The 15,544-nt window shown below is 36.5% G+C and overlaps 1 protein-coding gene across 2 annotated transcripts in view; it reads right to left on the bottom strand.

Annotated features, from left to right (window-relative positions):
- Positions 1 to 15,544, bottom strand: part of INVS (inversin) — a 98,263-nt gene that overhangs the window by 35,740 nt on the left and 46,979 nt on the right. For both annotated transcript variants that reach the window (XM_075744593.1, XM_075744592.1), the window contains 3 exons: positions 9,242 to 9,422; positions 4,402 to 4,511; positions 14 to 185 (listed from right to left, as the gene is read on the bottom strand). In XM_075744593.1, coding sequence (XP_075600708.1) covers positions 14 to 185; positions 4,402 to 4,511; positions 9,242 to 9,422 — 463 coding nt within the window. The remainder of the gene's footprint in view (positions 1 to 13; positions 186 to 4,401; positions 4,512 to 9,241; positions 9,423 to 15,544) is intronic.

Here is a 15,544-nt window from a genome sequence, read left to right as displayed (position 1 = left end):
TAAAGCATCTTACCTGTGCCAGCATATTTGTCTGTCATATTGATATCAATATCCAATTTTAAAGCCAGCATAGTCCTAATGACATCATCACTGCCTTTGCCAGCTGCCCACATGAAGGATGTTCTTCCCTCAAGATCAGAGTCATCTTTTACAGAAGGATGTTTCAAAAATACTTCAACTGTTTCCTGAAAAGACATACCATTGAAATTAACATTAAAAGGAATCTGTAACAAGAAGAAACTACTGTGTCTCATTTACCTGTTTGTGAGGCTAATCAAAGCTTCAATTTTCCTTTTTATGTTTATATAGAGTAATAGCTCAACAGGACCACTGTATTTTCTGCTATGCCCTTTTCCTTGTCAATGTTCATAGCGCAACCTTAACTATGAATTTAACACTGTCATTTTTTTCATACTTTTTTTCTTTTTATTGTCAAACATCATATGTTCATCATAAGGAAATAAGTGACACTACAGTCACTGTGAAGAAAGCAATGAAAAAAATATTGGCTTATCAAAATATTAGTGTAATACCATGATGTTAAAATAATGTTCCTTCAAAATATTCTCCTGATATATTTTTTGCTCCAGTTCTAAACATGACTGCACATGCAAGTATTTTAGCTTGCTAAACTCTAATAATTTGACTATTAAAAAAAAAAAAGACTTCTGGGGCAACATAGACATATTTCCTAATATTTAACAGTATCAACAAGTTACTAAGTCCACTTGTTTAACCTGCTGCTAAATTCTTAAGAGGCCATGCAGGAAAAGAAAGCAGAGAAAATCACTACTGTGGGAAAAAGAATTAGGGGAAGATTTTCCCTTTTCTATCCAATCCCTTACAAAGGCTGTGTATTTAATAGCTGGTAAACATCTCTTCAGAGCCACTGATAGACTAGCCAATAAAAACTGAAAAAAGTGGGTTTCGTTATTTTGTTTTATTTTATTTTTATATTTTAGTGTTAACACTATTTTATCTTTTCCCCCACGTGACCCCAAAATAGGTCTATCACTGCTCTGGGTACAATGAGAATTCCTTGGCTATAAGGAATCAAATGCTTATAATCACAAAGGTGTTTAAATGCCTAAGTCCTAATGACTAATTTGGATTTTTTTTTAACTACTACTTACTATTTCATCCCTCTAAAGAAATAGGATTTTTCTCATTTATCTAATGTTAAGGTGATCTAAGATCAGAACAGCTTTCTGAATTTGGGTCCATATCTGAACTACCAGTTTATTGTAAAAAGGTCCAGCCAAAAATAATAAGGAATGGAAGCATTAAGCCTCCCACACAAACCAGCATGTGTTTATAGCTTTGTGTACTCACACTGACCACCACTACACCTCAGATACAAACGGCTACTCATTAGGCCAGCAACTCAGCACCCTACCAGTACTCTGCACTGCTTGAAATCCTGCAAAGTGAAAAGCAGTATGAATGCTGGACCTTTTCAACACTAAGGTACACAACCTACAAACATAAATAAGTAATTTTATTTTTCCATTAAGTTTTAGCAAAGCAACCTTTCTTTCAACCACTCTTTTTTTCTAGAGTTTATAGAAAATAAAAGAGTTATTTTTCCCAAATGAAGTTATCACAACTTGAAAACAAAATGAAATTAATATAGAACAGGATGGTTAAGAAATCAGAATATAAAAGTATCAATCACTTTAATTCTACATGTATTTTGTCATGAAAAAAATGCATGTATTTTATCTCTATTTAAAAAAATGGAGAAAACAAAACAAAAAATAACAAAGCCGAAAAATAACAGTGAAGGAGAGAATAAACCTGGATCATTTCATTCTGTGCTATCAAGAAACTCTGAAAAATACTAAAAATTATTTTTGGATATTAAAAAATCAGACATGTGTATCCACATTTCATTTACAAGATCAATCTATATAAGTATGTGAAAGGGAAGTACATTGTCTTGGACATCTCTGGAAAAATTCAGAAAAAAAAAAAAATTAGTCCTGCATTCTGCATCCTAAAATCAATACTAATAGAGCATCTGCTTTCACACATGAAGTTCAAAAAATTTTAAAGGATGTTTATTTGGACATTCTGTGGGATACATAAGCCATATAAATTTCAGGCAACTTGGGGTGGTTATATTAGGTAAGTTCTTCTAGAACTTTTCCTTCTATAATAAGCGGGGATAAGCTAGTCTTAGAGAACAAATGTGTCAGCTAAGTTAAGTGCCAGCTAAGTCTCCTCAGTCTTTAAAAAGCAAAACCATCATATTAGAGTAAGTAACCCACAGAAAAATAGAACAAACAACAAGATACCCAGTTAAGTAACACTGAAAGCAGCACAAATATTTATAATAAACACAAAAGAGCAAAGTTTCTTCTTCTTGTTAGGGACTACGAAGCATTTCATTTTAATTGAGAAACATGCCACACCTATCCAAACTTGGGCAGTCTGAACAGAGCAATGACATGGCTCTCAAAACATAAAGATACAGATGCTACTGCCAAAACAAACACAGATGTGTCTCCACTCAGTTGTTTGACTATATATATGGATGCAGTGGTGAGAATTTCTCAAGGATTTATATGTGATAGAGGAAAAAAAGCAAACAGTGGTGTTCAGAAACAACAAAAGAGAGAAGCTCCAGACATAATTTAGGCACGCATAAATGGAGGCTTTTGAATACATCATCAGCTAAAAGAGGCTTGCAGATCTGAATGGGACTCTCCATTGATCAAACTCCATTACATGGAGTTTGATTCTTCATGTAAGATGGGAAATGGTCCCTTCATTGTAAGTACATAAGATTACAAAAGAATGTCTGATTCCATCACCTACTCTATTTCCCCATAAAAACCTAAATGATATCATAGTTTGGCTGGCTGGTGGGATCAAAAGGCAGCAACATAATGAAGATGTTTCATACAACTGAATCAAGCCCAGAGAAAGAAAGCCAGTATGAAAACCCATTGTTTAGGAATGTATCAATATAGAAAAGAAAAAAAAGATAAAAGCACGTGGAGATAATCACCAGATTGTAAATAAAAACATTCTATCTTTCCCATGAGTCTGACTCAAACTAGAAAGAAAGGCTTTTACGACATAAATATTTTAGGTGTGTGAGTCAGACCCAAATCGTACGTACCACGTAATGGACAATAATCAGCATCAATAAAAAAATTCTCTAAAAAGTTGTAAATTATACACAGAGTTATGCTCCAATGAAAGTCTGAATTTAAAAAAATATCTGTATGGTCTTACTAAGACCACCTCCAAAAACCCCTACCAAAACCCCAAAACTCAGTCTCACACAGAAACAGAGGATGACAGCTGTGGTATTAATATACACTGGTCAGTTCCCTCTTTCAACAATACTTCTGGATTTGTTAACTTGAATCATTCTCAAGGGCATTAAAATTTTACTTGTTTTATGAAAATTAACATGTGGGTAGGGAAGAAAGACCCAAATTAGTATCCCTGTTAAGAAAATGCTGCAATATGCACTACATAACTACATTCATTAAGCACTAAATAACTCTTTTTGTAAAGGGAGGTTATGAATAATACAACTGAAGAAAACTTAGATGGGAGCTCTCAGCTTACTATGCATGGCATAATTCAACTATGTGTGACAGAGCCGCATGAAAAAAGCCTTCTTCAGTTCCAGTGCTTGAGAACTACTTCTATAATAACATCTGAGAACTACTTCTATAACAACATCTATAACCAGCAATCATTAAACTGCTGAGTTTTATACTTAGCTCTCTGATCTTGCTCTGGAAAAAAGTTACCTATTCTACCAAAATATAAGAATTAGGTTGTCTGAGAAACCAATTTTCTTTGTTATCTGAATTTAAAAAATATTTTTAAAATATCAAAAACTTTTAAAAACTTCTTAAAATATAGTGTTCATGGAGAATTGTAACAAAAGGTACTTCCTCTTTAGCCATGCTTTATGAGACAATGGCCCATTCATAATAGCAAATATTAATAAGTTAATCACCTTCCTGAAGTCAAAGACTGGTTTGACTGGTACCGAAGCAGCTGTGCAAATACTCATACAGGTGATCTTATAACTACTTCGATTTTGCTATAACGAGCCTTAAAAAGTAAAAGCACTGTAAAATAGTAGGTGCCATTCTGCTTTCTACTGAAGTACCTAAATGACTATTGTGTGTGTTGATGTAAACATATACATCAAAGGGCTTTTCTTTCTACAGCAATTTAGTTTTTTAAAATCTATTTTTAATAGTTTGTAATTAACCACATTTATATCACATAACATAGGAAAACTCTGAATTAAGCTTGTGCAGACAACACTGTGTTTATATTATTTTAAAAACAACTTAAACACTTCGTTACATTATAAATATTTCAGCAAAATATATTTACTTCACATTTAGGGTATGTGCTACTTACAGCAAAGTTGCTCTGTGCTGCATAATGTAGGGGTGTTGCACCTTGACTATCAGATGGGATAGTTCCAAACTTATTTCTTTCTAATAAGAGATGGACAATCTGTGCATGACCTGAGAAGAATAATATGACAAAACCAGACATGTATCAAATCCTAAAGTTAAACACTTCCCTATTAAAAAAACAACACACACACCCCCAAAAAACCCCACAAACAAAAAAAAAACACAAAAGAAAATAAACAGACTTCAATAAATAATAGTACATTTGTGTTGTAGCCATTATAATCTAAACATAAGAGAGAAACATAAGATGTGGTATTTGAACTATTAAGCCTGGCATGCACCTTCTTCCCAATAGTGTTCCAGTTCCACACTCTGTATCCTCATTATTGAGGGGCATCTATAAATCAGAATGACCTATGAATAGGAACATGTGTAAAGATTTTCTATTTCTTTTAAAAGAAATCACTAGATCATTGTCCTAAATAAAGAAACCAGCAGTAGCTGGTCAGACAACTGTGATATTAACATTGCAATGAATGAGTTGAATATTGCCAGAAAAAACTTCTGATAATTCAGCTGAGATGCTTGCTGCATTTGAGTAAGAGGTCAGTCAGAAGAAGTAAAGTGCGCACAGATTGATGGTGATGAGCATTTGTCCATCTACGTTAAAAGGGAGGCTAAACCAACATTGACAATTTCATCCTACATCGCATTGTTTTACAGAAATTAAGAGTAAATTCTTGGGTTTTATGCAATCAAAATTTCAACTGAAGATGTATAGCAGAATCTGGACGCTAGCCTACCACCAGGTGCCATATCTGCAATAAACAACAAACTGACACACACAACTCCTTCCACCAAAACAGATTAGAATGTTTTTAGATTATAATCACAACATTTTGGGGGGATGGGTAAACTTTATATCCACTTCACAGACAAGAAAACAAAGACACAATATAGTCTATTGCCACTAAAGTCAACTGATCCTTTCATATGCTTTCTTTTGTAGGCATATGCAGCTCAGAATATCTTAATGATTTGGTATTTTAAGAAATACCATAAGGCATAAATTACATAAAAATACTCTGATTTTACAGGAGAAATCTCCCAGTATCTCGCATGTGGGGAAAATGATTTTGCAGCTTGTTACTTCTGCACAGTTAACTTGAATTGCTTTAGAACAAATGAAAAAAAAAAAGTAGGTAAACCTTTCTACTAGCAATAGACTTTTTTAATGAAAACATCGACACTTACAGAATGAAGCTGTATAACAGTTGTGGTCTGTAGCTTTTAAAAAACCTAGGAAATGGAGGACTAGGCAAGCCTTGTTGTGTGGAATGGCACTTTCAGACTTTACATGTAGAGAAGTATCAGAAACGAGAGAAAATGGTCAGCTTGGGTCAAAAAGGATGAACAGCTATGTAGGGATTATTTGTTCTAGGGGTTTTAGGGTGTACAGGAAGGCTCCTCTTTCAGCCATTAAGACAAACCTGGACACAGAACATCACAACATTCTGTCCCTTCCTACCAGAAAGCCACTAAAAAGAAGAGATGTAATGTTGTTGTGCTCTTTCCCGTCTCAAGGCTATAAGTTAATTGAGCTGCACTGGAAGAAGTTGGTTCTGAATGCAATCCTAGAAGGAAAAACATGGGAGTACTGAGCCTGGAAAAAACATTGCCTGAACTTTCAGGACACACCACTAGAAAAAGGGTAACCAAACTCTGTAAACAGGACAGGAGGTCTACCTAAATTATCTGTGAGAAAGAAGGCTTGAGGGAGTTGAAAACATTTTTTGTATTGGGTGCAACAGTAAATAAACTGGAGCAAAGATGATCTCACTTGGATGTTAATGTAAACATTAAAGCTCAATTCTTGATATCAAGAACTATCATTTCTGTAGTACTTTTATTTCTAAGAGATATAACTTGGCTGAGAGTTGTATCTACACAAAATAAAAGGTAACAGGAGCAACAATGTCTGAAGGTGCAGTCACATGCAACCCATCACCTTTAACAGAGTATCTGTGGCTGTATCCATGTACTACTTAAAACCTCCTACTGTTAACCCAGTTAGTAACATTTTAGACTCTTTGAGATCTAAATACAGCATCCACTATCTAACTTAAAAACAGAACCCTAAAAATTAATCATTATTTACCAATCAGAAGTTCCCCATGGGCATATGCCACCTAGAGACCTCATCAAGTTCACAAAGGACTCTGGAGGTCTTGGCAGATCTTCCCCCCCCTTTATTCCACATTGATCGGACAAACCATTTTTCCAACAGACAAAAATTCTCTCTTAAATACAATCAATTTCAAAACACGATAAATTTTGCTTCTTGGACAGAACCAAATGATAATGACCATTTCTTTAGGAGACCAATCCTATGACACTTAAAATGTTTCACAATTTCTCTGTAAAAATTCAATATCACTACTTGAATGTAAATGCAAATCTGAGAACACTTTTTTTTTTAAATAAACATAATCAAACTACATGTATATTGTCAATGGAGTTGCAGTAACTCGTTCCAGTGAGCAATCTGATTGTTTTACTGGCATTCTTTGTCTGCAGTGTCCCTAAGGGTCATGGGGATGAAGCCTGTTAAAAGGAGAGAGAGTTTGAATATTCTTTTTATCCAGTACATGGTGTATATTTTTCCACCTGCACATAGAAGAACGGAAAATAGGAGGTCAATTTTCTACATTTCTCTACATTATTCTTGTACCTGTCATTTTATGAGTTGTGTTTCCCTGTATTTAGACTATTTATATTTAATCAGGTTTTTATCTGTTTTGCAGGGATTCAGTTTTGTAACCTGTAAAACCAAACCGTGCAAAATTCACATATGCAAGGGTATAATTTGAGTCTCAGGGTAGCAATCTGAACAGAAAAAAAAACTTTATCTGAATAAAACTTCTTGTCAGATCTGATTAGATTGTCATAAGGTCTCTGATGAAGAGCTTGTACTAGGGGTAGGAGAAGTGTCAGCTCTGCCACTTTCTTTTTGTTCACTTGTGCTGGCATTATCAGATTATCTGCGGTTTTGTAGTTGGTCGACCCTGGCTGGGGGCCAGGTGCCCACCAGAGCTGCTCACTCACTCCCCTCCTTCTCTAGACAGGGGAGAAAAGGTATAACTAAAAAAAAACTTACGGGTAGAGATAAGGACAGGGAGAGGTCATTCTGTAATTATCATCACGAGCAAAACAGACCGAACTTAGAGAGGGAATTCATCTTATTTATTACTAAGCAAAACAGAGTAGAGGAATGAGAAATAAAACCAAATCTTAAAAACACCTCCCCCCACCCCTCCCATCTTCCCGGGCTCAACTTCACTCCCGGCTTCAACCTCCGCCCCCCTCAGCGGCACAGGGGGATGGGGAGTGGGGGTTACGGTCAGTTCATCACGCGGTGTTTCTGCCGCTTCTTCATCCTCAGGGGGAGGACTCCTCTCATCATTCCCCTGCTCCAGCGTGGGGTCCCTCTCACGGGAGACAGTCCTTCATGAACTTCTCCAACGTGAGTCCCCTCCATGGGGTGCAGACCTTCAGGAGCAAACTGCTCCAGTGTGGGTCCCCCACGGGGTCACAAGTCCTGTCAGCAAACCTGCTCTGGCGTGGGCTCCTCTCTCCACGGATCCACAGGTCCTGCCAGGAGCTTGCTCCAGCCTGGGCTTCCCATGGGGCCACAGCCTCCTTCAGGTGTCTCCACCTGCTCTGGTGTGGGGTCCTCCACGGGCTGCAGGTGGAATCTCTACACCCCCTCATCCTTCCTCCATGGGCTGCAGGGGGACAGCCTGCTTCACCATGGTCTTCACCACAGGCTGCAGGGGGATCTCTGCTCCGGCGCCTGGAGCACCTCCTGCCCCTCCTTCTGCACTGACCTTGGTGTCTGCAGAGTTTCTTACATCTTCTCACTCCTCTCTCCGGCTGCAAAAGCGCTGTTTTTTTTCTCTTTCTTAAATATGTTATCACAGAGGTGCTGATTGGCTTGGCCTTGGCCAGCGGCGGGCCCATCTTGGAGCCGGCTGGCATTGGCTCTGTCAGACACAGGGGAAGCTTCTAGCAGCTTCTCACAGAAGCCACCCCTGTAGCCCCCCGCTACCAAAACCTTGCCACGCAAAACCAACACAGGTTTCTTTGCGGGAATCTTCTTAAGTCACTTGTCTGTTTTGTTAGGAGTAGTTTAGTAAAATCTAGATAATATAATCCATAAATCCACTTAACTGGGCACACGTAAACTGCAATAAGCTGAAAGTGAACCAATGAGTGATGATGTGGAGCACTAACTCTGCGCTGTGGAGCACTAACTTCCCTCAGGCAGCTCTCTATGTGATTGTCTTACATATGGACCCAGTGAGGGTGCTAGCATCAATCCATATATTAAATATTAGTAAAGTGTTCTTACTTTTTCAGCTAAAAATTAAAGAGAAGTTCTAGTATTTTCTTCATGCACCCCAATGGGTTGTCTTGCATGTACGCTGGAGTGTGCACACCCTACTTCAGACCCCACTGCTCTAGCGTACCAGGGTTTTTTTTTACCTGTGAACAAAGCTACATATGCAAGAACATCTCAATATGGTCTAATTGTTCTTAAATCATGAGCATATATAGCCTGCTGAAGTCATGCATTTTACAATGCTTTGAAGAATCTGAAGCTAAAAAAAACCCCACAGTCTACACGCAAACTTCTAATCCTCTTCTAGCAGAAAATATAATTGGTCTAAGACATTAGTTATCATAATACCAGGCTGGAATTAAATAAAAAACAGAGACAAAGATTAAACACCACAGTCAATTAATTATTAAATGACTTCAGCATTATCCAGTTTTACCAAGTAAGGCTGCCCAGTGTAGGGGAGTTCGAAACAAGTTGTCATAAGATGTCACATTGCAGCCTTCATAGGAGGTCAGGACATCAACCACTGCTACATTCCCATCAGCAACAGCAAAATGAAGGGGAGTTCGTCCTTCATAGTCTTGCCAGTTAAGCAGAGATTCTGTAGGTGCAGCTTCCTTTAAAAAAAATTAACACAAAATTAAAAAAAACATTTAAGTTGAAGAGAAAAACTATATACTCTTTACAGATTGGTGGTTTTTTGAGTCTTATAATAAGGAGGTGAACTGTCCTTGTTCAGGAGAATATAGCTCTACAACTAAATATTTTTGTTACAGTACAGGCTATTTTTAAAGTATTTCTTAGGGAATTTTTTTTTATATACTTAATTATTTTATAAGACCTGATTTTCGGTACATACCCTGTAGTTGTATTACCAGCCTGTTGTGCAAGTGGCTCCTTACACAGATCTTTAAAACACTAACTCAGGCTCTTGTAAAAATAACTAGATCTTCTTACTTGATGTTCTAAGTTGAACATGACAGCTATATCTTCGTATTTTTCTCCTAGGACACTCCCCTTTTTGCACAAGTTAATCTTATGGCTTTCACTGTGATACTTTTCTAGCATGTTAAAACCACATGACTATCAGAGTATTTCTAAAGGAGATGTCAAGGTCTTTAGCTGACAGGATAGAAATAAGTTAGAGAGTACTTCTAATTAATGTATCCATGTGTAATGGGCTTAATTTTTATTAAAAAAAACTTTTAAAGTATTGTGATTAGTCATTTGATCATATAACATAGGCATTAATAGATATAACTTGACTTTTCATCACATTTTCTTAAAAAATATGCTAAATTACTTTCACATAAGGCCCCTAGCTATGTAGTTTCATATTATAGTTTCCTCTCTCATCAACTTTTTTCTGGACAGATTTATCTTCATGACTTTCTTTCTCAGGCAAAAGAACAGAACAGGTACAAATGAACATCATCTTAGCGTTGCAGAGATCTCCAAACGGCAAATATCAAAGGCCCATGAAATTCAAACTTCACTTTACTGAAAAAAAGAGGTCTCTCTAAAGAAAATGGTAAACAATAAACCAATAGAAACTCAGGATGCAGGACACTAAACATCTAGAGCAGAAGCAAAACAAGAGCTTAAATAAACTACAGGGAGTAATGAAAGCTGGAGAGAGACTTTTTACAAGGACATGTAGTGATAGGACAAGGGGTAATGGCTTTAAACTGAAAGACGGTAGATTTAGATTAGATAGAAGGAAGAAATTCTTCACTGTGAGCATGGTGAGGCACAAGGAACAGGTTGCCCAGAGAAGCTGTGGATGCCCCCTCCCTGGAAGTGTTGAAGGCCACGTTGGATGGGGCTTTGGGCAGCCTGGTCTAGTGGAGGGTGTCCCTGCCCGTGGCAGGGGGGTTGGAACTAAATGGTCTTTAAGGTCCCTTCCAACCAAAATCATTCTATGGTTCTATGATTCCAAGTCTGCTGTTCTATCTCCAACAATTCAGAACAATTCACTTAAGTCATGAGAACTCTGTGCAACAGAAAAAAGGGATGTAGTCCTGAGAATTTTAACTTCCAACACTAGAGTGGGTTTAACCTGTGATAACCAAGAAAAACAATCCTTCTGAAAATACAGCGCCATACTTACAATATACCTATGAAAGAGGAGGGAGAGATTGTGATCAGTGCAGCTTGTTAACAGTTAAAGCAACTTCCTGATTCCTTTCTCACTAAACTAATTGCATTTTTTCCTATCGACTTCAGTAGGTACACAAATAGGCCATAAAATCACCTGTATTTGCATTATTTCAAAAGTAGTAACTATTACATAGAAAACTAACATCTAACATTCAGAATGATAAATCAAGAAGCAGAAAGTCAGGAAATTGAAGAGTTATGGCTTCTACCCAAATATTCATTGACCAAGGTTGTACATTCTATATGTTCTATTTAATAGATTAAATTTAGAGTTATATGTAACCATATTTTCTAAGGGCAATCTGGCTAAATTAATACTGCTGTAGCAAACTCAACTCTGCAACGCTCTGGTTCCTTGCTTCTTACTGTCTCACTTTTTAACAGTGTCAGCTTAAACCTCCTAATATTTGATTAATATAAGTTTTCTAAAATTAAACTTTTACAGACTTTGCATAATGTATGTAAATGCTAATTAAGTTGCTTGTCTCATTAAAAAACTGCATCAGAGTTTTAGATATCAGTAGTTAGCCATGTTTTGCTAGAGAAAAAAATTAACATACTTGAAACATACTGTAGTTCATTACTATATCTAGCCACTTGTACAATACCAGATAATCTATTAAAAATGTAAAATTGATAAATGTGAATCTCCTAAATAAAAATACAATCAAAGTTAAGATTGTTACATGGACAAACTACAATAATCAAAGCACGGATAACACTTCTAATAAGCATTCAAAAACATTTATCTGAGCCATTACAGTGAAAAGTGAAGTTTTATGTTCTTCCCCAGCTTTAATAATTCTCAAGAGAAAGCTAACTGATAATACACTTACTTTCTGTCTATTCTAAGAGCTCAGCAGGGGGAGTATAGAGCCCACTGCAAAAATTCAGAAGTGATCTTTTTGAGAATCACTTTTAAGAATGACTAAAAATGAATGATGATATGCACAGAACTTATTACTGGAATTCTAACTCCACCAGAGGAAAACCTGTTTGAACAAAATAGACAAAAAAGAAAACCAATGCTTCTTCACTTTACCTATAATTTATTGATGTAATGTGGAAAGCTAAGTTTCAAGCCTTCTAAAAGAACAAGATATTAAATAAATGACTCCTAAAACTCCTGGCTGAAAGTCACAGATGTTCCCCAGAACATATCTCCATACTAAAAAATGTTACTTTTGCAAAATACTAAAGAATCTTTTAATGACAAAGCCACTATTCATAGTCTCAAAGTACTCACGTGTTTGGGAATTTTTGGCCACTTAAACTAAAATTTTCTAGGCCTCTTTCTGCCTACATTCAAGAGTATAATTTCTTTGGATTTTAAGTGGTTTTGGTGTAAAACTAGCTATAATTAAACTGTCATACTATATTAATATTTTAAGCACAATACACAGAAGAAACAGAAGCTACACATTTTTCTGCAGCAGTTAGAACCATGGAATTGTAGGCAGTAATGGAGAATGTTGTATAAATAAATGTCATGTCTCTTACCATGAAGAATAAATAAAGAGAAGAGATACAAAATAGACAGAGTACTAAGCAGTTGCTTCATCATATTAATGGAACCTTATTCTGTTCTTTTCTCCTTACATCTTCCCAACATTTTTCATGTAACCAAGCACTGCTGAATCTGGAAAGGTGGAAAAGGAAGTTGACCATGAGAGGATCTCCAGATTGGAGTTTCTGTCTACTTCACATGCTTACTTTCCAAATACATAATGACTTCCATTTTTGCTGTATTTCATGGATTTCAATATTAGACATAACCAATTTGTGCATAACTGTCGCTCCTGCAAACCCAACCTACTACTTCAGCATTCAGTTGAGCTCTTTTCATTATTGTTTATTTTGACAATCCCAATGGGCTAAGTACTATACAAACATAAAACAGAAAGACGATCCAGGAGACAACAAATGGACACATCCAGATGGCAGAGCAGAGAAAAATGAGACAGTATTTTTCAGTATGATAGACTGTGGTCTCAATAAACCCAGCAGCTTAACTTTCGTCAAGTTTTTCTAAATAGCACTGGAGAATTCTGAGTAGGACACTAGAGAAAAATAATTTTCTGGGGAATTCTTCCAGAGTGCTAAAGATAACATGAGAGAAACAACAACAGTGTTGTTTTTCATAACTTAGCAGGCAACAAAGGCTGCCAACACAGATTGACCAGAGGTAGATATCAATATCTGACTGCTTTCTGAGCAATGACACATAGCGTACACCTTATAGCACTCTATCACGAAAGCAAAGACAAATGGTTTGTGTTGCATGTGATTAAGAAAGTAGAGAGGCAATCGTGACACAGAGTTGTAGGCCTTTTGCACTGCTATCACTACAAGACAATATTCTCATGAACTTAGAAATGCAATTTTGTAAGTTAAGACACAAGATGACAGAAATTTTACCTGTATGGGTACATACATTAGAAATATCACACAGAAAGAACGTGAAAAAGTATCAAGTGAACATGGATGTGAAGACCTAGAGATGAATGAGGACCAAAGGTGATGCTTGGACAACAGATTTGGAACTGGGTAATATGGTAAAAAGTAGCTAAGAAAGGAGGGGAAGATTGTGAGCTCTGCCAGGTAGATATCTATCAAGACAAGTAAGAAAAATACTTCACTTTGGAGTGAAGAAAAGATCTTACTAGAGGATTAAACTCAGAGGCACCAGCAATAAAAAAAAAAAGGTATTTATACTCAACCGCAGATTCAATCAACAGATTACCTAGTTTCTGTATCATCAACTTTAGCTTTTCTGTAGCTAAATTACTTTTTCATTTAAACTTGTTATTATCTTACTCCATCAATAAGCATATATAGGTATGACTATTTGGAATATAAACAATTTAGTTGATGCATGAAAAAGCCTAGCTGGAATCAAGAATACACTCTTTTTAACTGTCAAATGAAAAAAAACAAATCAAAACAAAAAACCAGGACATGGTCAATGGTAATGATTCTGTATTACCAAAAGAGAATCTTTGAGAACACCTTCAGTAAGGAGAAAGGTATCTTTGACCTTTCGTAGTGCATCTGGCTGGGATGGAGTTAATTCTCCTTGAAGCAGCAGGTACGGTGCTGCACTTTGTATCTGTGATTAAAACTGCTGATAACACACCAATGTTTTGGCTATTACTGAATAGTGCTTGCACAGAATCAAGGATTTCTCTTTTTCATGCCCTGCCCTGTCCTGCTCCCCTGCTCCTCCCCAGTGAGTGGGCTGGGGGTGGGCAAGAGATTGGGAGGGGATGCAGCTGGGACAGCTGACCCAAATTGGCCCAAGCAATATTCCATACCATATAGCATCATGCTAAACAAAAAAAGCTCAGGGAAAGGAGGAGGCAGGGGCGATGCTCATGGCTACACGATTTGTCTTCCCAAGCAACAATTAAGTGTGCTGAAGCTCTTTTTTCCACTTTCCTGGGGGGTGGCTAACATCTGCCTGCTGATGGGAAGTAGTAAATAAATTCCTTTTTTTGCACATAGCTTTTGCTTTCCGTTCTAAACTGTCATTATCTTTATCTACAAGTCTTCTTGCCTTCCTTCTGTTTTCTCCCAGTCTCACAAGAGGGGTGAGTGGCTGTGCGGGTGTTAGGTCGTTGGCTGGGGCCAACCCACCACAACTTTTAAAAACATTTACTTTGACTATCTAATGCTTGAAAAATTCTGTATTTGAATACAGCAATCCTTACCTACTTTTCAGCAAATTTATTTCTCTAGTGTGGCAGAAAAGTAGATGGTATATACAAACTAAAACTTTGTGACAAAATGTTGTTTGTGACAAATTATTTCACAACTGAGTCCAAATTACAAATATCTTGAATAAATAGAAGTAATACAGAATTAAAATCACACTAATTTAACACTGGAAACTTCTCCAAAACTATTTTTATAGTAAAAAAAGTATCAGTAAGATTATCAATGTGATTTGAAGAAAAGCAAAGCAAATTCTCATATGCTACACTTACGTTCTCAACTTGCAAGCTAATCAGGCAACCAGACATAGAAGTCATTGTAGTTAGCTTACAATCAATATGTGTCTAGTTCTGAAAAACCTTTGAAGGACAAAGATATATAGAGATTGTTGTAATATAAGAGGAAAATTCAACTGAGACTTCTGTATCTTTCCATGAAGTTCAGAGATTTCCACAAAATAAAAATCAAGGTAAAAATCAACCTGAGCACAGGATTTCATTGTACTCATTATAACTGCCTGTAGAAATGAAACTGAAATACTGCAGAAAGACAAAATATGCCATCAAAAATTATTAAATCTGTACAGAAAAATATTTGGAAATTCTCTTAATAAACTGATCATGGGCTGACTGGTAATTGATCAACTATTTCCCAGAATTCTGACTTGAAAGACCAAATTAAATTAGACTTTTTATTACAGTTAACTAGGAATAAACTTTCAAACGAGGAATAAACTTTCAAATAATAAAGAAAAGACACAAAACAAAGAAATTGGTGTGCAAGATGCAACTGAGATGAGTAATATGAGTGGCCATTTTAATTAGGAGAACTTGCAAACCCTTCGCCCTTCCCTTCCCCCCCCAAA

Source organism: Balearica regulorum, chromosome 2, assembly GCF_011004875.1.
Source record: "Balearica regulorum gibbericeps isolate bBalReg1 chromosome 2, bBalReg1.pri, whole genome shotgun sequence".
NCBI lineage: Eukaryota > Metazoa > Chordata > Aves > Gruiformes > Gruidae > Balearica > Balearica regulorum.
This window is presented reverse-complemented; position numbering and strand designations above follow the sequence as displayed.